General features: G+C 41.0%; 1 protein-coding gene across 2 annotated transcripts; it reads right to left on the reverse strand.

Annotated features, from left to right (window-relative positions):
• Nucleotides 1–3,077: 3,077 nt before the first annotated feature.
• On the reverse strand, nucleotides 3,078–23,531 carry FAM20B (FAM20B glycosaminoglycan xylosylkinase). 2 transcript variants are annotated; one of them, XM_061452023.1, is made up of 8 exons: nucleotides 22,961–23,531; nucleotides 21,597–22,119; nucleotides 18,799–18,885; nucleotides 16,288–16,397; nucleotides 13,947–14,118; nucleotides 11,188–11,379; nucleotides 8,976–9,035; nucleotides 3,078–6,810 (listed from the first exon to the last, which is right to left on the reverse strand). In XM_061452023.1, the coding sequence occupies exons 2-8, from the start codon at nucleotides 21,971–21,973 to the stop codon at nucleotides 6,579–6,581; spliced, it is 1,230 nt and encodes a 409-aa protein (XP_061308007.1). In that variant the 5' UTR covers nucleotides 21,974–22,119; nucleotides 22,961–23,531; the 3' UTR covers nucleotides 3,078–6,578. The 2 variants fall into 2 exon arrangements, with proteins under 2 accessions (XP_061308007.1, XP_061308006.1); XM_061452022.1 differs by having other exon boundaries at nucleotides 21,597–23,531.
• Nucleotides 23,532–23,740: the final 209 nt, after the last annotated feature.

The raw sequence follows: 23,740 nt of genomic DNA on the forward strand, positions 1-23,740 counted from the left end.
GGCCTCCGCTCCTCACACCGCCAGGAAAAGGTATAATTCAGATCAGGACAGAACCACCATGAAATCGTGTATGAGAACTGAGGTACAACTCGTTACCACTACTGAGCTCACCTTCACCAATCCCTTTTCTTCAGAAAGCTGTAAACCCTCTCCTGGAGAGTGAAGCAGCACGCAGAGTCATTAGGGCTGGCTGCCTGTGCTTTGGCAGGAGATTCTAGGATCCCAGGCAAAGCCTGGCTTTTGGAAACAGGTATGCACACGAACTCAGCTGGGGGTAGGGGGTTTAAAGTGGATAAGCTCCACACAACTTGGATCTTACTTTAAGCTGTAGCCACCACTGGCATACTGTAAGAGACTAACACCTGTACAAGTTACTGAGCATCAGGACAAGTCCACCCACAACTTACGCTATCCGAGATGAGGCCGAGATGCTTTGGACACGAGAAAGAATTCCAAGGGTCAGAAAAATAAAAATAAGAAGGATACCAAGTGCACCTGATCCAGCCTGACGAGATTCTCTTGTTCAGGTGGATGGGGAGCGAGTGGGATCCAGCACCGCCAAGTCATGGAGTGGAGCATATCACCATCTACAGGTATCTATAAATATTACACATTTTCATTAAAGATACCGGTATTAACACTATTGTCCCCTCCAGCTTCAAAAATAGCGAGGCGAAAACCTTAGCAGCAGTTGCAATAACTTAAACTAAAAACATGCACATTAAAAAAATCAATTAAAAATCGAACTCACTGTAGCCATAACAAATTAAACTATCAGCCTTTCTGAAAACTAGCTAAAGCATCTGAATTGAAGCATTTCCTCAGGGAGGAAATCATCCCCGTAGACTGGAAAGCAGGCAGCAGGAGACTGGAAGAGATCCTAGTGCACTACACTGAAGAGAACTTGCCCATACCTGACTTGGGAAGGATGGGGATAGGAGGCACAGAAGGTACTGCCCTAGGAGAGCTTGTTGGGATTCTCTCTCTCCCCCCACCCCCTTCCCCCCCTTTATTTTTACTTCCTGTGCTGGAACATTCACTAGAGTATTTGCTAACCTTCAGCTAACAGTCTTGCAGGAAGAGGTACTGCAGGACTCTGCATGGCCCCAGAGATGATCACAGAATCATAGAATGGCTTGGGTTAGAAGGGACCATTAGAAGACCCCTTCTAATGCAGAGCTTTTCACCTCATGGCTGCTTATTCCAAAGGAGTCCTGGTGAGCAGAAATCACCTCATTAAAAATCCAGATCTTAGGTCAAGTCAGGCCTTACAGTGCAGGGATCCTCTCAAAACAGATTAAAAACAGCACCATAAAAATGTGATTATGCCTGCCTTATTTAGCACCCCTAATGCAACTCAGGACAAGCAAATACTCAGAAGGAACCCTGCAATCCAGGATTTTATACTACAGGCTTTATCGCCTGGATGGGGAAATGCCATGCTTCCATCCTTTCAGGGTTTTTCAACTTTCCATACAGCAATTCATTCTGCACATCCATAGATGAACTCTGAAAGAAGGCAGGAGGAAGAGAAAAGTCTCTGCAGAGCGCAGTATTACACAGCAATGAATTAGATCACTAAAAAATAAGATCTGGAATAAAGGGTATAAGGGGAATCCTTTGCCCTCCTACCTTTAGTTCTCCCCTTCAAGCCCTGTCCCCAATCTCTTAAAAATATTGAGACTCCACAAGATAAAAGCAGAGCACCAGTCCCACACCTGGGGTGTATTAACTAAGATCTTATTTTAATTTCTAATATTTAGAAACAATAAAAATTTGGAGGGAAAGAATTTGAAAGAAATTCAGGGAAAGTGCTGATTTTCAAGCCCCTTTGATTCTGCCATTGGCTCAAAGTTGTTTCTGTTCATTCTTCTGTAAAATTATTTTCACTACGTAATCAGAAACACATTAAAATCTTTCAGTTACATGAATTCTCACCCTGTTACTAAGGCCAACCACTCCAAAATTACATAGCAGTAGGACAACAAAGCGCTTGTAAGAACAGCTCTCCAAACTAGCTATTTCAGCCTTTCAAAACTCAAAAGCATCTGTAATTCTGCAAGTTGTTGAACTGCTAATACACAGGAAAGAATCCTGTCCTGCTCCTGAGCAGACTGCACCTCAAAAATAGAGATGGAGGATACAAAAAATTAGTGTCACCACACAATGCTAGGAGACAAAAAAAGAAAAAACAACCCCAGAATATCCACCCCCCAAAATCCCCAAAACAAAACCTCCAAACAATTCTTAGAAAACTCAGCAATGCTGAAGTTGAAAGTTTCAGCTGAGAAAGCCTAGTTTAAAAAACAGCAGGTGCCTTTGGTTGTTTCACAACATGATGCTGGTGCTACAGGCCAGGTCAAAGGCTGTCCCTGCCCTTCCAGGAGTGGCACAGTGCTTTGGCTGTTTTGGGGTGTCCTGTTCCCAAGAGCTGTACGGGGACTGGCAGCAGCTCACGCAGCCCTCAGAAGTACAGAGCAGCTCTCGGTGGCTTCTTTGCCTTCCAGATGTCTGACATTCAGAACTGTGAGCATCACCTCTTACCTCTGAAGAACTCACTGCAAGGGGTTATTACAAAAACAATCTCCAATACAGCCAGATTAAACCCCTGCACTCTGTGGGAATAGATTTTGATGCCTGTTTACTTGCCCCATCTTACAAAAAGCTTAGAAAAGCTAGCCATGAACACCTGCCAACTCTACATGCATCTCTTGCTTCACAAAAGAAAGCCAGCCTACTAGGACGCAACCAAGAGATCAGCCTAGGTGCCTGGCAGAGCCAGGCCACAGGATGCACTTTCAAAAGCTGTCTTTTGAAAGAAGACCATTTAAAGCTAGGTGTGTTCTGCTGACACAGAACAGAACACATCTTTTTAAACACATCTTTCCTTACCAGCAAGACTCTTGCAAACAACCTGGACATTTGACCCCATTCCTGGATATACATGACTGGAATAAATGCCACTGATAACTATTAGTGAAGGAATAACTGAAACAGCGGTAGCAAAACACTCTGAACAGTCAGGCCAATAAATGTCGGACCGAAAGAAAGAGAGAGACTTAAACAATCCATCAATGTTGCTTTATTAAAATCTTTATTCACACAATGTCGCTTTATGTGGAATCTGACCCTGGGGGATACAAGTAGAAAGTCACGATTGCATTCTGTTTTCTTATTAGCAACCTCCATTTCTGCAGCTGCTCCCAGGGGCAATCCTCTGACAGCTCCAAGAGGGGTGTCTGTTTTGAGCATCTTGCTCCAGCCGCCACAGCAAATAAATTACCTTCTTAATAAATTAGTATTTTTTCAGTTGAAGTTTGTTTGGCATGACACACTCCAGTTCATTAGCTGCTGGAAGAGGAGCAGGCTTCCGTGTCTCCTCCAGCCTGACTGCTGACTTCGTAAGGAGGAGATAAATAGCAGATGGCTGATGATGCTCTCTTTTTAATTAGTTCTTGATTTCTGTGCTTCAAGCGCTCCTATATTACTAATATCCACAACACAATCGTTTTGTAACATCTGGAGCCAGCAGATGACAGTGTGCACAGTGAACAAGAATTAGAAGGTGTCATGAAAACCTCATCAACAGAGCATAGCACCTGCCTCACAAATGACACTTTTTCAGAGATTCAAGCAGACCCTTTTCACATGTGGATGCTGCTGCTTATTTCTCAGGGTTCTGTATTTGAACAAATCACTGCCAAAATGCCAGAGATTATCACAAGGCTAAAATCAGATCTTCCTGATTCTGGGTAAGAGAGGAATTTATTCTTTTTTCCTGCTTCAGAACACCATTCTCCAGTGGTGTTTACAGGGGCCAGAAGCATCAATATGACAAAAAAAAAGAAAAAAAGCAAAAAAGCAACCATTTCTTGCTTCCTCCTACTGATGATGCCGGACTTCACGCCCTTTGTTCAAGTAAACCAACACACTGCTTTAAATCTTTGACATTCATACTGGGGATAAACTTATCCCCAGGTTCCATCTAACAGCAATAGCTTCAGCTTAGAGCCCTGTGAAGAAACAATACGTAAGTCCTGAACACCAATTTAATTTCATAAAGACAGAAAGACTTTTTTTGGAATCCATTATTAAATCAAATGTAAACGATCAAGAGTGATCACACAGAAATCAAAACATCGAATTTTGGTAGATCTTTTCCAAAATATTAAGTGCTCATGATTAAGCTCAAAGAGAAGAACATACTTTTAATAATGCTACAAGCCATTACCATGTGCTTCACCATCTACTCTTTATGTAAATCAACTTAAATTTCCTGGGAAAGACTTTATGCCAAAATGCCTCAGTATGAACCTGTTCTGCTTTAGAATAAAAGCATTCACTAACCACCTCACTGCTGCCCACAGTCCTTCCCACAAATGTCTCACTCAACCACTGAAATCTAATGGGCAGTGAAGTGACAGGCCAGCTAAGCCAGCGAGGGCCCAGGACAATCTCTGCATGGCTCCTGCCCACACTCACCATCAGCTAGGCATGCTCACTTCTGCCCTAAGGAAAACTGCAAGGCACAATCCACACTGGTAGGTCCTCACTGAAGGACCATGGCTTCCAAAGCACGTTATGTTATTAAGTACAACAATAAACAGGCACTAGCTTAACACCAGTGTCCTAAAAGCTGTCTGTGCATTACAGTCCTGACTGGTAACACAAATAACTCCAGATCCCATCCCGGCTCTCAGGTGCGTGTGCGATATGGCCAAGTCCAGAACAGTTCTAGAAGAAAATAAAATTCAGTTTAACAATTGCATTCTACTTTCAAGATACTCTGCTCATGCAATGACAGAAAGACTCCAACAAAATAAAACTGCATTTAAAAAATAAACTCACTTATACTTCTTTGATCAGGTACAGCAGCAGGTGCAAGAACAGAAACAGCTCTTTATCTGCCCCAGAAACTACCACAGAGTTAGAAAGGTTTTGACAGGCAAATCAAGGAAAAATTCTTAAACTGACATTTTGCTGCTCTTGCTCCCAAGTCCAATAATACATAATCACTTTGGGAAGTGAGCTCTTTCCTTACTTCTAAGGACCACACTGTATAAACTGAAAACTGATGCAAAGCTGTTAAATTTGGGAGTGTAATGATAAAACTGATTCCCTTCTGGAGAGACAGATTCAGACCTACCACATGTGTGACAGGTTTTGCACCCACAAGCTTATCCACAGTGCAAGCTGACACAGTGCTGAAAGATGACAGCACTAGCACTAGATGAGAGCTACAAGTCTGCCCCAAAAGCCAAATTACACTAGCTCTCTCTCCCTATCTAGGGCAGAGTCATTAGGAGCGAGGACCTGGGGGTGACTACCCCAGTCAGAACATTGCAGTAGTAGTTGCAGGAAGGCAGAAAACTTTCTGGAAGTGCTCACAGCTTCAGAGCTTAGCCACAAGCCAGACCAGCTAAACAGTGAGACTGAAAAACTGCTGGTGTTCCACACAACAGCAGCACTGAGCTGTGGTTATAACATCAAGCAGGAGGAAGCTCTCTCCATATGAAGACCATGGCTCATGGTTCTCTCCACTCTTCAGGGCCTTGCCCATGGCTGTTGGTTACTGGGGAAGTTTAGCAGTACACCTCTCCTTCTCCAGTACAACACACACAGACTCCCCACATTAAATAGGGCCTACAGTAAAAGCAGCATGACCTCACTAAATAGAACCTGCTTCCGAGGACAGAATCCGTCATCCTTCTTTGCTACAATATAATGAAAATTTGGTTAATATGGGCACAGGACTGCAATGATATTTTCTCTACCCAGACCTTGCCAGATTCCATAAAAATGGAGAACAGTGACAGGACACATGAAAACTTACTATAACCCCTTAATTACCAAGTGCTGTATAACCACCCTGTCCTCCCCTCTATCTCCATCCCTGTGGATAAATCTTTGATAGGACTTCAGCAAAAGCACCGAAGCATTATCACATGAGGCAAACCTCTTTCTCAGCCTTTTACCAAGGAAAAGACAACTGAGCAGCAGAGATCCCCTCTCCCACCCCTGATGGCATTCAGAAGAACATCCCATCCCCAGTGGCGGGGTGGCACAACTCTTCAGTCTAATAATTTATTCACCACTTCCTCTTTCTCTAAAGAAGCAGTAAAATGCCTAACCAGCTCACAGCTGATTACGTACAACCCTGAATCAGACAAAAACTCGCAAGAGTATATGTGGGGAAGAGAAGGGCAGAGGATCGTACTGTTCATCTCCATTTGTTCCCTCTAGATTCGGTCTACAAATTAGTGTCTGTATTCCACACACTTCCACCAACATCAAGCGCCACTTTTAGCCAGTGCAATGCCCACTGCCGGCAATGGACACACACCACAATGACCGACATGCCATTACAAGTACTGAGCTATCCAAGGCTCCAACTTCCCACCTCTCACTGCTGTCAGCCCAAGGTAAAAGCTAGTGTCACCTCTGTTTCTCTGTCTAGGAAGCTTTCCTGTTCATTTCAGTCCATCTTGGCCGCAGCCTTTCTGAACTGATTGTGCTGTTTTTCTATCACTTTTCCGTTTGTTTGTAAAAAAAGGAGTTTCATCTGTGTTCCACTACAATTACAAATGAGACAGAGTCATCCTGTCTTCCACCAGCACAACATCTGGCCCAAACTGGTCTGTGCACTGCTTCACTGTAGCCAGAATGCTGAGAAGCCGCTGGTCTAGGGCATCCAGATGAGGGTCAGAAAGCACTGGTGAGATGGGGTCATGCGACATAGCAGTTTTTAAGGCAGACTTCAATGCTCCATTTTTCAGGTAATTAAGTCTGTTCCAGGTAGAAACCCGGATGCTGCAAAAGACAGAAACGAACATGTCATTATACCACTGTCAGATGAAGCCCCATCAACAATACCAAAGCAAATCTCTTGAAGGAGCCTGTCACACCAAGAGCGGAGCCTCTCTAACAAAATGGTTTTGGATGGGAGGGTCCAGATATAACTGCATTAGAGGCAATATCTAACTGGAACTTGAAAACTGAAGGTGAAGAAGAAAAAAAACTAATTTGAATTAATTCTTACGTCATATAAACCCACTTGCAGCTGCTAGCAAGGAAGTTCTTCAGTCCTGAGGCCTCCCAGACACAGTTTGAAAAGGAAAGAAAATTAGTAGTCTGGCTGCTAATTCAAACACAAAACTCATGTCACCTCAGGAGGAGTATCACTGAGCAGCAATTAATCATGAAGAACAAAAGTCAGTTGACTGAACCTCCAAGAAAGTAAACACAGCAGTGATCTTTCCGCTCCATTTGCCACTGAAGTCGTTCATATTAGCCCACATAAACTGAGTTGTTCTGTGAAGTTTCTTAGAATTCTCTCTCAAATTTTTGTGGTTTAGCACCATTGTTCTAAATTCTTGGCTATTAATGGACTCTACAGAAACCAGCAATATAACCATGCGCTGTAATAAACCGATAGTTAAAACAATTGTGCATCTTAATTTTTATATGGCATTTTGCCTGGTATCAGAAAGAAAGGATATCTGAAAAGCAGGAACTGTGAATTTATGTATTACATAGACAAACTCCTTTTCTGGTTGCATTTGGGAGAACCTAGATGAGAAAGATTCCAAAAGATCCTCATAAAGTGGGAAATTACATATGCATTTAGAATTACTGTAGGAAAACTAAATAATTTGAAAATCATTTAGTTTAACTGTTCTCCATATGGTTTCTAAAAGAATCTTGCAGAACATAGGCCAGATGTACTGTAGCATGCATAGAGCTTTGCTCAGAGCAAGCAAGGGGTGAGAGCTCAGGCTATCCGCAGAATTCCCAGGTTTCACAGGTCCTGAGGAATTCAGGAGACAGAACCTTCCAAGGATAGGCTCAAGGAACTCAACTAAATGCTTAATTTGGAAGGCTTAACAGAGTTAATGTTATCTTGAGGTAGCAGAAGCAGAAAACAGGTCAGTATTTTTCTTCCTGGAACTTTTAATAGAATGGTTTGGGTTGGAAGGGACCTCAGAGACCATCTAGTTCCAAACTTTCTGCCACAGGCAGGGACAACTTCCATTAGACCAGGTTGCTCAAAAGTTGCTCTAAGCCCTGTCCAACCTGGCCTTGAACACCTCCAGGGATGGGGCATTCACAGGTTCTCAGGCAACCTGTTCCAGTGCCTCACTACCCTCACAGTAAAGAATTTCTTCGTAACGTACCAACCTAAATCTACCTTCTTCCAGTTTAAAGCCATTGCCCCTTGTCCTATTACTACATGCCCTTGTAAAAAGCACCTCTCCAGCTTTCCTGTAGGCCTCTTTTAGGTATTCAAAGGCCGCTATAAGGTCTCCCCCCCTGCCCCAAGCCTTCTCTTCTCCAGACTAAACAAGCCCAACTTTCTTAGCCTGTCTTCACAGGAGACGTGCTCCAGCCACCTGATCATCTATTCATTAATGACAAGTAGCAGTGGCCTGGTGAGAGAGCGGACACAGAAAACAGAAATCAACAAGTCACAGCTTCTAAAACTAAAACAAAACCACACCTCAGAGGGCCAAAGCAGAAACAAAATCCTAAAAAACCCTACAAATGTCACATTGAAAGGAGCACCCTGAGCAGTGCTGCCATCTTGTTTAGAAAGAACATTTGGCAATGAAGGTTGTTAAATTGCCAGATACGGTTAGTTGTTAGCTTCTGTCAGGGAGGACTCAAACTGTGATGTGAACTTTTATTCGGCAGGATCTGGATGGAGACAACTGCAGATGCAAAGTACCTGTCATCCTGACTAAGGACAGATTTGAACCGGTGACCTGGAGGCAAGACTACTTCCTACAGTTTACCATCTGATTTACTACCCTAATGAAAATGTATTTCTCAGCTTCTTGAGCAGTGACAATACATCAAACAAATATAGTAAAGCAAACATTTTCAAGTTGCCAGAAGGCTTCAAACTTAATTACATTGCAAACCTAAGGACAGCAATTGCATAAATAAAGTGAGCAGCATCCCTGCATTTCACTTACATGCAGCACTGATAAAGAGGAGCCAAGATGCTTCTTTCATCCAGGGCAGGATTTCCAAAGCTGAAAAGCAAAATTAAAATCAAGTGAACCAGTTGAACTCCTAATGCTGTTCTCAACATCAAGAGATTGGTAAGGGATTAGGAAAAAAAAAATCAATACTAGACAATTCCATACTCCAACAGATCAAATCATTTAAATTAAAATATAAACAGGCTATGACCAGTTACAGGTATAACTCTCATCAGTGTCAGCTAATGTACCAGGTAAACAGAAGCAACACTAGTGTACCTCCTTCTTTATCAGACCAAGGCACCTTAGAAACAAACTTCAGAGGAGTGAAGCAAGGGAAAGGAATAATTGGTATTCTGGACATAGAGAGCAGAAGCATTGCGTGTTTGACGCAGCTAAACAGGGAATGAATGAAATAGCAGCCACGTGCTGTTTTAGATGGCCAAGCTCAGATCAACGGTTCAACTAACAAGCTAACCAACTTTAATCTTTCACAATCATACTTTCCAAGGGAGGCCTGCCAAGAGGCTTTCATAATATTTTAGCTTCATGTAAGAAATGCTTTCTTCATTTTTTAATAGTTTCACTCTCCTGGTAATACCATTTTCAACAAAGAACTTTGCCCTCAATAAAGATAACTCACTCTAGGAACCTGGCATTACTCAGCTCAAATAATTTTGTTATTAGGAGCTTTAAAACTGGAATAAGCTCCCTGCAGCACCAAGAACATATCTGGACAATGCTTAGTCATATGATTTAGTTTTAAGGAGCTGTGACTAGATGATTCTCATGGGTCCCTTGCAATTTGAAATCTTCCATGATTCCATGAAAAACCTGTGCCCCTATCGCTTATCTCAAAGGAGCTGAAAGAATTTTACTTAAGCTTTTAAGAAAACAATTTATTCCTGGGCCTGCAAAGCCCCACCGGAAAAGTTTTCATAATGTTACAAGCATGTACCATAATGAAAGGACATGACCTTCCACTACCATATTCACTTCCAGTGACTAATACATTAACTTCCTCCTAGCACACTGCCAGAGCATTACAGAAAGACCATTTTTCCAAATTCAACTAAAGCAGTCTGAAAGCAGCAATAATTCAACAGTCCCAAGGTAGAATACATCCTGCTGACACAGCCAAAGGAGTGTGACTGAACAGGCTGATGCATAAAGACAAAATATGCAAGTCAGCCACTGCAGACAAATTTAAAAAAAAAAAAAAAGAAGGAAGCAATCTACTACACGAAAGGCAAATGGAGAATGAAATGGTAACTAAGCCTTCTAAGGATCTGTCTAGACCAGAGGTCTCAAGACCAGAGGTCTCAATTGCTGTGTACATTTCATACAAGCAGTATGCAAAGCCACTATAGAGCACAGCACAGGTACTGCCAGAGCTAACCATCAGAATCTGGTCCATCCACAGAAGGGGAAACTCACTGCCACTGCAAATGGTAGTGCCCATCAGAAGAAAAAACAGGGAGTCTCTGGACTAAATTGTAAGAAAATGTAATATGTTACCTCTGTTTTTAAAGGTAAATTAAACAAATTATGATTTAAACAAGGTTGTATCTTCAATAGGATTTTTAAATTATACTATACCAGCCACACACAAAAACTATAGCAAAGACAGAACTCACATTTAAACACATACACACAGTAAAGTTAGGCCTCAAGAAGAACTTCTCATCAGTTCTATCTTCAATTTACACATTTAACCTTTTAAAGCCAGAGTCCAGAAAGCAGGGAATTCCAATTTATTCAGAAACACATTTTGAAAGATTCGCTTTTACTCTGGAACTTACTAACAGTCACTGTTGAATAATAAACCATAAGTCTTTAATCTTTCATTAATTAAAAGCATAAAAGAGAGGGGCTTTTCTGGGGATAGGAAGAGAGACACAAGCAAACTTTTGAAAGTGGCTTGGGGAAAAAAAGTCATACTGTGCTAACCTGGGAGTTTCTGTTGTTTGAGTAAGACTTTGCCAAAAGCAGTCATAGTATCTAGGGCACAGAGCAAGCAACGCAGCCTTGAAGGACTCTACTATAGGATGAGTAATTTCTGATAAGAAGGAAATCTTTGGATTTTTAGCACAAACGGTATTAATGAAAAAAGTTGTGGAAGAAAACAGAGAGATACAGAGCAGATAAATGTTCACCCTTGTGTTCACCACTGCCTGGCCACCAGCATTTCCTTTACCCTCACCTTTTGGCATTATCCAAGAGGATGAGCATACTGGCTCCTTCATCATCCTGAAAACTCTCATAGTGATGCCTGTCAGCATTCCCAATCAAATAGTCAAAGATAGCAGTGTCAATGATATCAAGGAGACGAGGGCCCGAGTCATATGGTGAAGTCTTCTTCACAGCATCACAATAGCTTTCATCATACTCCCACCTGCAGGCCACGAAGAGAAAACAAATCAAACCTTCTAAGAATACTCCATTGTTGCACAGCAATGGTATTTATAGCTGCCGCTTTATTCACATATGAATGCAGTTAAGGCTATATAAAGAAGAAAGAACTAGACAAAAGTGGTTTAATAGAAGAATAAATTCTTTTTTAAAGCTCTAGCATATGGAGCAAGCTATAATTTCAGTGCAAGGCTACACATATTCTTCCTACAGAAAACAAGGTTGGAGTTTGCTTCATCAATTCAGCAGTGGTTGGACTGCCTCACAGCAAGATTACTGTCATGACTTGTCTCCGTTAACTTCTAAGGATTTCAAATCCTGCATCTGATTCTACTGCCTTGATCTGCTTCCATGACTCTTGCTTTCCAGCAGTCCTTTTCATTTTTATTTTCAAATACAAATAAGCTCATCTTGGTTACTAATAACCACCTCCTATGTATTCATTCTAGCTCATCAGTTGCCACTTTCTCCCCTACTTTCTTTCAACAGTATCTCACCTTCTTCTCCACTGGCAAGATTTCAAGCTTCCCTCTTCTCTCCTCTCCTTCTACATGTAACCTAGAAATGTAGTTCCATTCTCATTACATGGATGTCATGTCTCAATTCTCCAGAGCTAGGATTTGAAATTTTCTCATGTTATTCTTTACAGTTTTCAAAGCTGAAAGGACTGAAACTATCCTTCACAAAATAGCAGTTAAGTTGGAAATGCCTTAAACCATCTGTGACTTAGAAAAGAGGAAACACAAGCTGGAGAGACTTGTTGACATGCTCAAAATTGCAGAGGCACATAAAAGCAGGGAGAAGGTAAGAATCTGCCTACTAGAATTGCCACATACCCCACCTCATCTTCTAGAGGTCTGGAGCCTAAGCTCCCAATATCCCATCTTTCCTCCAGTTATTCAAATCAGAGTGGGCAAAAATTTATCTTCTCAGTGTTTTTTTTTCAACACGTCACATATGCTCCGCAATCTCTGTCTTTAGTTCCCTCTTTCTTCTGCATCAAGGTCCAGCCCACATTCAACTTACAGCACAAATCCACAAGGCAAAAGTCGGAGAACATAATCCTCTTTGTACTGATACATTTCTTTTATGCTACATTTCTCTCTCCCTCAAGTGTTTCCATTTCCCTCATTTTACTTCAGATCAGTACTTAATCTCCCTGCAACAATTTTTCAGATACATTATGGTCTCTCTTCTCATTTTCTATTCAGTTGCTCAAGACAGACCTTTCTCCGACATTTATTTCTGATCATTTCTATTGTATTATCATAGGACTTCGAAGGTCAGGGATTTTATCTATTACACTCCATTAAAAATTATGTACACTAATGTGACTATATGAATTATGTTCAAAAGGTCAACTCAGGACAGAGTAGAAGCAGCTAGATCAGGAAAAAAAATTCCTACAGAGTTCTTTCTCCATAATCACCAGACACAGCAAAAGGAGTGCACGACATCTAGAACATTTAATTCTCCTGATGCTCTCAAAGTGAAAAGCGCAACATGACAAGGTGCAAAACAACAGAACCATGCAATCCCGGTTGAATGAAGTAAGAACAAGTAAGTTTAAAATACAATAAATCGAAAATCAGTGTAGGTATCAGGGTAAACTCCTGTGTAGGCAGGCAGTTTATGACAAAAAAGTCTTTCAGAAAAGAAACGCCTCCAAGAAATTAAATCCATTCATTACTGCAATTTACCGTTTTCCATATACAGCTGATTTAGACCTGTTGGAAAGGAGATAACATCTGCTGCTTAAAAATCAAACTGTATATTTAATACTCTAAAACAATTCAATTAAGCATTTGGATGAGATTCTTTCTCAGAACAATCACGTCATTGGAAATCAATGAGTATTTTATATCAAGGACTAAAAATCTCTTTCTAGTGTCTTGTCAAGGACTTGGAAAAATTTATGAAGCTCAAAACCATTTGCTCTGGTCATGGAAAAAACATCTCCAACACAACTACTCAGACATGTTACATCTATCGTACAAAATTGCTAGATCCCATGTTTGCCTTTCTCTAAAAGCATTTCTTTAGATGCTGAGCATAGTCATCAAATACACCAAAGTATTCAAAGCAAAGAACTTTCTGTTGCCTACCTACTTTAGATAAACTAGCTCCACAACTCTTAAACTACAAGGACCATGAAATCAGGTCTGGCAGAAAACAGCAAAATGCCACCATATTTTAATGGGCCAGAAGGAGGCACAGTATCAAAAGAAGGTCTAGTGGCAAAAGAGGAGTCTTGGTTTGCCCAAAATCAAGAGTTTCAGAGCTTGGAATGACTGCATAGTGGAGTTCTGTTCCAGTAAAGAAGTAGGAAAAGGATAGCACTTAGTAGCACAGAAAACAATTGAGATTTCTTTCTTACTCAGTTTGATTTAAATCCCCTCCTAGACTTCTAGACTTCTCTCTTTATCAAGAAAGCTGTTGGCAAAACTCTAGGTTTTGAGAACACTTGCTCCTTAATTAGCCACTGTATCGCATGGGTAGTTCTAATACAAATTATCATGCATAAAGAATAACCCTTTCACATTCTCATACCTGGCAAGTTTGCCTTCACGGTAAGTCCTGCCCCATGGGTGCCGATGTTTCTGAAGAGGCCAGACATCTGGAAGCCACAGGGTCACTGACCCCTCCATGATGTCACCATCTGCACAAGCTGGTTCTGTTTCCCGACAATAGTAGCACTTCCCATAGAAGCAAGTGTTATTACCTTAAGCAAACAAACAAAAAAAGAGATATTAAAAGAGCAGAGCTTAATCCAAAGGATGCCAACTGAAAATCAGGTGCATATTGTTGCAGCACAGCCTTCCCTGCAAAAGGATTTCACTGCACTTGACCTCATGTTTCCTACCTCTGAGAGGGAGAAGTGAAATAAAGTTATCTATTCATTCAAAGCAACATCAAAGACTAATATTCAAAGGAGAGAGTAACTACTTTCTAATGTTTCTATCACACTCAGAGTTAGTACAACACTGTGCTATAAACAAGTTTTTGTGATCCCTCCCTAATCCTTAGAACCTTGACTTTGCAACCTTAGCACTTGGTTTTTTTTTAAATTTCATACTTCATGTGTCAGATTTCCCACTTTTTGAAAAAGTTGGCAAAAAAGAAGTAAGTGAAAGAACACTAAGCAGAACTCAAATGGATTTGCAGCCCTGAGACCTGGTACCCATCTCAGTTACTTGAGCTGACTTGGATGGGGAAACACAAGCAAGCGGTCATTCTTACAGGAATGCAGTTCTGTGAAAGTTTCATGAGTGTCTTCTGACAAGGAGGGGCACAATGAAACCCTGCACTTTTTAATTTGTTATGGCCTGTGTTGCCTGTAGTGGAAAGAAATCTATGTAGCCTAGATTAACATTTTTAACTTAATCTTTTCTACTTCACCCTTCCTTTGCCAAGTTATTTCACGCTCACAGATGTTCTTCCAAGACATTCTTCATCTGCGTCTCACTTCCTTATGATTCTACCTATTCCCCATCCTTTTTTCCTTCAGTTTTACATTCAGTATCCCTCCCCAAACCCTGAAAGACGTGTTTTTCACTTTCCATCCTTACACATCACATCCTTACACATCCCCTGGCCAGCCAGCACTCCTTTGCAGTCGTTCATCCAGACCCAGCTCTTGTGCTCCCACTACCCCAGTCAGACAACCTAAGGACATCAGAGAGGTGATCATTAACAGCACAGAGCTTGCAGCAGACCAGATCTCTCATTTGTATGGAAAGTCCTGCAAGTTTCTCTTCCTATCCATGGCCTGCAGCAGGTCTAGCAAGAGACAGAATTCTTTGAGATTCTAGTTGCAACTCTAGCAAATCTGCACTGGGTACGCATGAATTATGTTTTCTTCAAAACCTCGGAAACTTGGTCAAATTTGGGTTGACAAGAGACCAACCTTCTCCCCAGACCCACCCATTTCTTTGGTTCATGCTCTGCAGAGCGGTTCCAAGGAATCTGAGGAAAGGCAATGAAAATTCCTGCAACCTACTTTTCAAGTCAGCGTTTCTGCTATAAAACTGCTTAGTTATCTTGGCTGAAATTAGAATAAGTAGTCTGCCTGAGGCAGACACCCAATGTGAATGCAAAGAGTTTGGCAAGGCAGACCTACTCTGATCTGAAAGTTACATCTTATAACTGAAAGTGTTAGGCAAACAGTAGGTGAGACTGCCAATAGTGCTCATAATAGAAATACACACAGGCACACATATTTACCAGCTCTAATGAACAAGCATCTCTAGAGTCTCCTTATTAGAAAAAAAGCCAAAGACAGTAATAATTGGATATTGTATGAAAGCCTGAAGGAGTTAAGACTGCAGCCTAAGTAATTTCTTGGTGTTTAATGACCACCTGGTAGGAGTTCACATTAATAATTCCCATTAAGTGCCCTTCACAGCATTATTACTGTAAACAACATACAGAAGTTCTGACACATTTAGTTATGAATGCTCCGCACACTCTGATGTAGCACAAACAACATCTAATACCAACCAACACATCAGCTCTATAAATTATCCCAAATCACCACTGTGCTCACGTTAAATTCATTTTTCTTCTTTCCAGGTCCAATCGCAAACTTTTCTAACCACCCCTGATGGCAGAAAGAAAATTCTTACTTGAAACAAATCACATCTGTAACACCAGCATGAGGGAACATAGAAAAGTTACAGAGGAAAAGTTACTTGGAGAAAATCAAGTCCTCCTCCCCGCCAAATGGGGTTATACAAGTGTTACGATCTCTCTCGGCACAGAAAGAGACTTACCAGCTTTCTGTACCATAGTTCAGTGTTCTATAACTGTGTCAGATTCCCATGGCTCACTTTCTCCACTAAACACGTTGGGGTTTTTTTACTGGCTTGCACATTTCATGGAATCCACTTACCCACAGTCATGAAGGTACCCAGAAGCTGCTCTGTGGCTACTGGTTTGATCTCTGTACGTAAGTTCACAAACCTGCCAACCACCAGCGGAGCTCGTCGAAAACCCAGAATTCTGATTTGTGATGAAAAAACATGACATGAGAATTTGCAACATAGGCAGCAGTCCTAAATTAAAACAAACCCACAGCCTCTGTGCCATCATCTGAAAACTGAGATAACTGAGAACAAAGAATAAAGTTGGAGCCCTGCAGCAACCTCTTCTTCAAGGCAAATTAAGGAAACTCATTTTTCTTAAGTGCCTAAATGTTAAACTTGCTTTACAGGCCATCAGTGACACTCCTTTATTATAACATTTGCAGCAGAGCAACACAGGATGTGCCATGCTCCAACTCTCAGAAGTCAGACCTCATAGCAGAAATATCCATCATCTGTCTTGTGTACAGGCTAAAGCAGTAACCATATGGCCTTTAGGCCACCTGGAAAAATCATTTATAATTTGTGGGGATTACTCTCTATTAAAATGTTATGTTTAAGCCCAATTCAATTATACTTGAAAGTAAACAATCAAGGAGTTATTTTGTTTGGCACAAGAGGGAGACCGGAAGAGAGAATGGTAAAACAAAACTGAATGCCTGAGAAGTGTCTGGAAAAAAAAAAATAAAAATGAGGTGGTAAGAATAATCAGAAAGCCTGGATCACAAGATCCAGGTTCCACTCCTGTGTCTGCCATGGCCTTTGCTCTGTGACCAAAAATGACTTGGGGATTTGTAATGGAATTTTAAAAGCGCTTAAAGGAAGAGTACAAGCAATAGTACAATGTCAGTCCCAACTTTCTTACTGTACTTTCGGTAGCGCATTTGGTAGTCTTTGCTGTTCAGAAAAAGAGACTGAAAAAGGACTGTCTCTTCTGAAAAAGGGACAATCTACATTCCACAGAGATACTTTAACAGCTGCACAGTATTTCTGGTTTTAGATATTCAGTGAATAAGTCCCCTTCCATAAGTATAAAATACCTCTAAGAAAGGGAAACACAGCATGTCTGCCTGAACAAATCATGTTTGCGTAAAGACAGAATTCATAGCCAATACAGAGAATAACGTACAGCTTAAGAAAATGCAAGTGTTCCAAGTAAATAAACACAGAGCTTAAATCTGGAAAACCTGTCCCTGTTTTTCATACCATAGCTGAAAGGCCACTATCTGGGGTAATACAGGCTCCCCATTAAGGGCAAACAAGCAATATGATTCAGATCCTTCTTGAAACAATGGAACTGTCACCATGAAAAACAAAGGTACGTGGGCAGGTAGCTTCTGCTAGGTATTCTTTAAGAATATAGAGGTGCACATCCACAAAGAGGAGAAAGGCCAGAGGAACAAGCACAAAACCACAACCAAACAGGGAGAAAGAGCGAAGAAAGAGGGGTCCGGATACTGGAAAGAGGCTTTGAATTTTTGCTTTACAATGTTGTATCACTGCTTTTGCAGGGAAACTAAATTCTGTATGTTTCTTGAAAGCACAAATGAACACACATCTGACCACATCATCTCTTCTTGGTCCTGAAATACCCTGATTTTGGTCCACCACCTCAAGATTGCAACAGCAGCAATGGGTATTACACAACTAGTTATCACCAAACCTTCCTAGATTTACTAATTTCCATTGTCTATGGAATAAGTTCCACAGATGAATAAGGACTAACAAACTTATCATTTACCACCTATGAATTCAGTCAGTCATAAGTCTCTAATTTATGAACTGAGAAATTTCAGTTTAAGTTCAACCATTCTATTTTTCATTATATTTGTCCCTCCTTATTCTTTTTTCCCAAGATTTGAAGTCTCTTCACCTAAGAATTTCTCACATGTGTGAAGATAATTAAATCCTCTCCCAAGTGCCAACATAGTCCTTTTATAACGAGGAGATGAAGACTGTGCTCATTTATTCTAGGTGAAACTGCACCTTTAACAGAATATCATAACTATTGATATTCAGTGTTTGGTATGTTCTGTCCCACTCTTTGTGCATCCTGTAACTGTTTTTCTTCTTGTAATTGCACATCTAGTTCAGGTCCACAAAGCCATCTGGGCACCCCTGAATACAATATATGAATAGCTGGGTTTCCTCTAGAATGCACTAACTCACGTTTAGTCTAGACTAAATTGTTAGTCTAGATATTAGACTTAACTTTTTAGTGTACCGAATGTTAACTTAGCACATACATTCAGCATTTCAGACTCCTCCACAGGATTTGGCTAAGCTCTTTCTTCCATATAATATTATGTATCAGTGGTTTCAGTGCTCATTCTCCTTTCTAAGATTTTGTGGAAAATTTGAACTTTAAAATCTTGCAGAGATGTTTGAAATGAATTTTTATTTTTGGCTTCACTGTGGCATATTGACAGGTTAGAAGTAGCTCACACCTGAGTGTATTCTCTAAGGAACCCCTCTTCCCCCCAACTCTGACAAAGCATTTACCAGAGACCATAAAACCAGGTAACCCAATAATTACATACCTGTCCAAGTGAAAAGCTGCCACTTCTGCATTGTGTCTGTCATAGCCAGCATACGGTTCTCCTTCCACTACATAATCCCTGGCATATCTGTAATCAAAATAAGTCAAAGTGATTCATGCAAGATTTCCATCAATTTTGCTGTTCAGAGTAACGAGACAGTGCTATGTTAAACAGACTCTGAGTTGCTTTCAAAATTATTGCAAATGGGTGATGGAAAAGTATTAATGAGATTAAATAGCATACAGACTGTTGAAGTAGTAAATAAGGGGGAAAAGGTCAGCAACGTACAGTGGTCTCAAGACTTTAGGAAGCAGTGCCCATTCAAACGAATGGGTTTTAATTCAACCATATGCCAAATCACATCTAAGAAGAAAGAACAGACCCAGCTACAGAACAGGGGACTATTAATAATGGAAAGCAGCAATTCCACAAATGATTTGGGGTTAGAATGGATTGCAGATTAACATGAAAACACAACATGATCTTGTGGAAGAAATGCCAAATGCAGTCTTCAATAGCTAGAAGATCAGCAAGCGTGAACCTGAGAACAATACTGGATATTAAAAAGACCCTCTATTCTAGTGGAGAAAAGACATAATGAACAGCAAGAAACCGAAATTAGACACTCATTACAACAACAACAGTATTATTTTGGTGAAGTGGCGGGCTTCCGGGCTTCCGTCCCTTCCCCCCCCTTTTTTTTTCTTTTAATAAATGTTACTTAAATGGTCAAGGCAAACACAAATTCTAAGATACATTACATGAATCAGGTGTAGATACTACTTAACCAGCATGCTTCCAGGTGAGCCTAAAATACCACAATCAATACCAAGCAAATGGGGGAAATTCAATAAATTTTCAAATAAGGTAAACCCAGATTAGATTACTTATTTTCTCATTTCCATTAACATATCAAATTGTGTAAACTGGATTATTTCCAACAGACTCGAGGTTCAAGCAGCAGCAGCAAGTGTAAGAGAAGCCACAGTGATGTTTTAACCCTTCCAAGAGAATATCTGGGGCAAGACAACATTCCATTTCATCAGTTTGAACAAATGCTTTGCCTTCTGTGCAAGGCAACTCAAAAGACAATTAACCAGTTCAGGATGGTATGCAGATTTTTGGGGAGGAAGATCTGACAGAATCCTGCCAAACTGGAACTTACACCAAACAAGCATATTATTTCACAGACACCACTGGCATGTGATGGTAGAAACTATTAAATCATTAGTAACTTTGTCTGGATTTCAAGGAATTTTGAAATGAGACAGCTAACCCTCAGAACATGTCCTCGAAGTCTGGTCTTTTGTATGTACTTACAGCAGGCTTTTGAAAACATGGTCACATTTTGAATGCTGCCAAGCTAAAAGTTATTGGTAAAACACAACCAAATTCTTGCTCCCATGCATAGTAGGCATCTAGTCCTTTCTAGAGAAAAGGTAACAAGAGAATTCATTCTTCCACAACCAGTAAGTTTTCTCAAAATGGTTTTTAGTACTAACTTTGCATACCTTTCAGGTCAAAAGCTAGTTAAATAGACTATCTTGCAATGACAGAACAAGACTCTACCTACAAACCTATTCGGCAGTCACAAACAGAACACGGGTCTACCAGTACGGCAAGGGCCATACTGCCTAGCACTCCTATAAACTGTCTAGCGCTCCTATAAACATTCCCAGCTGCACATGTCCCTGATGGAGCATAGTCACTGAGTTTGCCTGCACAGACATTCTGTTATGGGAATGTAATTTAATGCCTGGTGAAACACTTTACAGCACCCACTTATATAGAAATGCCATGTCCTGTTACTGCATTTATTGGATGAGCTGCCTGTCATACCACCAAGACTTCTGAGTGAAAGGTTCATACTGTTGAAATGCTGCCTAGCCCCACAGTGAAGCTCCAGCCAGACCAGTAGTTGACCAACAGGACTTGAATTCAAGAAGTGGAGGACAGATTTCTTTTTTTCCCATTCTCTATTTATTAACATGAAAGAAAAACTTCGTGGTTGCTCAACCCAATATGCTTTGGAGGGAAATGTACTCATTCCATGATAACACCACTTTACATTTGCAGTGTGATCCCATAAAACGCACCTGCCTTTTTCACATCATTTTCTTCTCCTTTTCCCTGAAGGCAAACAATTCAAAAAGCCCGACAGATGTGCACAAGACTCTATAAATGTTCAATCATGTAAAATTTCTCTGCAGATAAATGTAAACAGAAGCCATACCAAGGGAGTATCACTACCCACCCATTCTTACATTGCACCTCCAGTATTCACTATCAGCAGACAGGAAATTCAGGAGCTTTCACTCTGACCTACAACACCGTTTTTACAGTCTTCATGCAGCCACAGATCTACTTTTAGGACCAGTATCAACTTTCAGTCCTTCCCTGTTCTTGAACTGCATTCTCTCATGGTAGTTTGACATGATCCCTATGCAGAAAGAATAGGCAAGACTTGTCTCAACGCTGCCAGAACCTCCACTTCCAGAATCAGAAAGATACTGCTTAGAAACATCAGGTTTAACCAACATTGCCCCAGGACTGAACACGGGGATTATCCTTTTAACCCAACGACAGGCTGTTTCAAGCATCAAAGCTATACAGGCTGAGAGACAGCTGGCACAGCAACCTAATGTTACTAGAGCACCAGCAAGGCTCTATACCATCTGTCTCACAAACAACAGGATAGCCTTTCCATTTACATGTAAGTTTGTAACTTAAACATTAATGCAATATCATGGAGATAAAACATATACATGAATCAGTTATTAACTGAAGGAAATATTTACCTCTTGGGTTTGAAGACAACCTTCTGTCCTCCTTCAAGGATTAGCAAAGCTTTCAGTTGGGTCCCTTTGTATCCCACATCAGCTTTTATTATTTTCTTGGTTGTCATGGCATGCATAACAGCCCCAAGCTCAGGTGTGTCTTCAGGATACACCTCCCGGGGCACCACCCACTGGGCTGCAATCTCCCAAGGGGACTGCAACGTATGGTCAAGTCGGGGGTCCAGTTCTACATGGAGGCTTGCCATCATACGGTGAAAGGCGCGCTGGTCTTCCCGGTTGGCAGCTGAGGTGTCCAAGTTGTCAATGAGGAAAACTTTTGTGAAAATGAAGATGACAAGGAGGATGGCCAGCAGCACAACTCGCTGCTTTAGCTTCATGGTGACCCTTCTCCCCTGACCCTTTCTTCCAAGTGTTACAGGAAGTCTATTGGAGATCAGGGTGAGGAAGGGATGTTAGTTAATGAATTTCATTCATAACTTGCATTGTGAAAGAGGTATCACCACTGAAGCATCTTCTGGTACTCCTAAAAATAAACAAAACCCACAAAATAACAGAACTGTATTACTGCAGATCCCAGCAAACTCAAAATCAAGTTTGTGCTTGGAACATAATTCCACATTTATGTATGTTTGTATCCTAAAGCTCAAACATTTCTGTTAAAACAGATGGGGTTTCTGTCCTCCTGTAGCTCTTCAGCAACCTGCACAAAGGGAGAAATTGCCCTACAGCATTATCTACACAGCTGAAATCATAACAGCTGCAACTACCATGGGCAAGACTTTTGCAGAGAATTGTTACACAAACAATTTTCCATTAGTAAGAGACCTGTGACCAGTTTCATGACCTGTGGCCTCCTAAAGATTTGTCCCTCAAGAGAAACCTCCCAGGTAGATTTTCTGACATCTGACAACCAGTGAGAACAGATGCACAGCCTAATTTCCTAAAGGTACAAGACATAAGGACAGAATAAACTAAATTTGTTTACTGCCTTTCATTTGCTGCCACTATAAATTACTCAGCTTTTGGCCTTGGCCAGTAGAGTGTTACCACGTTAAGGACCATATAACACACAATCAATTTTGTTTCAAATTATGAAGACGAAGACAGAAATTATCTTCATAGTATTAGCTGAATGTAGTCAAAACCCAAATGGAAACAGATACTAAAGCACATCCCTGAGGAACACTCTGAGGCATTTCTCTTTGCACAAGCTATGCTAATCACAAAACCCATAAATGGCACCCTGAGCTGTGTCAGGACTAGTATAGAAAAGCCTTCTCATAAGATTTAGTAATGAGCGTATAAACCAGTCATTGTTAATCATGCCACTGGAAAAACAAGCTGCACAGACTAAGTTAATTTACCAGCAGCAACCAGAGGACACCAGGCTATGACTGGCCAGCCAAACACAGGTCACAGCCATCTTCGGTGTCTGTGCGAACACTGAGTGCTGCTTGCAGAGGTCACAGGGGTACAACAGTTGAGAGGCCTGAGCATACTGTTGAGGTACATATTCACTGAAGATTAAGGTTGTGGCACACAACAGATAACAGTAAGGCACATCCTTTGTGCAAGTCTGAGTGCAGAATCAGTTTTAGTACAGTGTAAGAGTTCAAGTATAAAAGCAAGTGCAAGACCACAAATAACTCTGCAGCACCTTAAGTAAATTTACATTAGGTCTACAGCAGACCCACCCTACCTCCCAGCTAGGTGACTCTCCCACCCTCCTGTGTGACACTGTTAGCATTCAAACAACCCAGCTTCAAGGTAGGTCATGATCCAGGTTACCAACCCACCTGAACATTAACCACCTTCTTTGGGTTGTGTGTGAATTACCCTGTTAGTTTTTGAGCCTGTGCAAGTTTGTCATCTGACTACAAAACACTGCTAATGGTGCAAATCAGAGACAAGGGAGGGCAGCACAGCACTTCTCGCAGAAGTGATGACCATCAAGGGTCTACAAAGCCTAGCTAGCTATAGAGCAGTGTCATTCAAAGAATGACCCTGCCCTCCATGTACTTCCCACCTTCATGCAATGAACTCCATGAAAGACCCGATCAGTGTTAAAGCTCAAACATTTTTAATTATTAATTTCTGGCTTCAGCCTTCCTTCTCTCAAATCTGGTTTCCAACATAGTTTCATA

Source organism: Pezoporus flaviventris, unplaced genomic scaffold (assembly GCF_033815535.1).
Source record: "Pezoporus flaviventris isolate CSIRO_AGI_PZ_B2104156 unplaced genomic scaffold, CSIRO_AGI_Pfla_v1 ptg000013l, whole genome shotgun sequence".
NCBI classification, from domain to species: domain Eukaryota; kingdom Metazoa; phylum Chordata; class Aves; order Psittaciformes; family Psittacidae; genus Pezoporus; species Pezoporus flaviventris.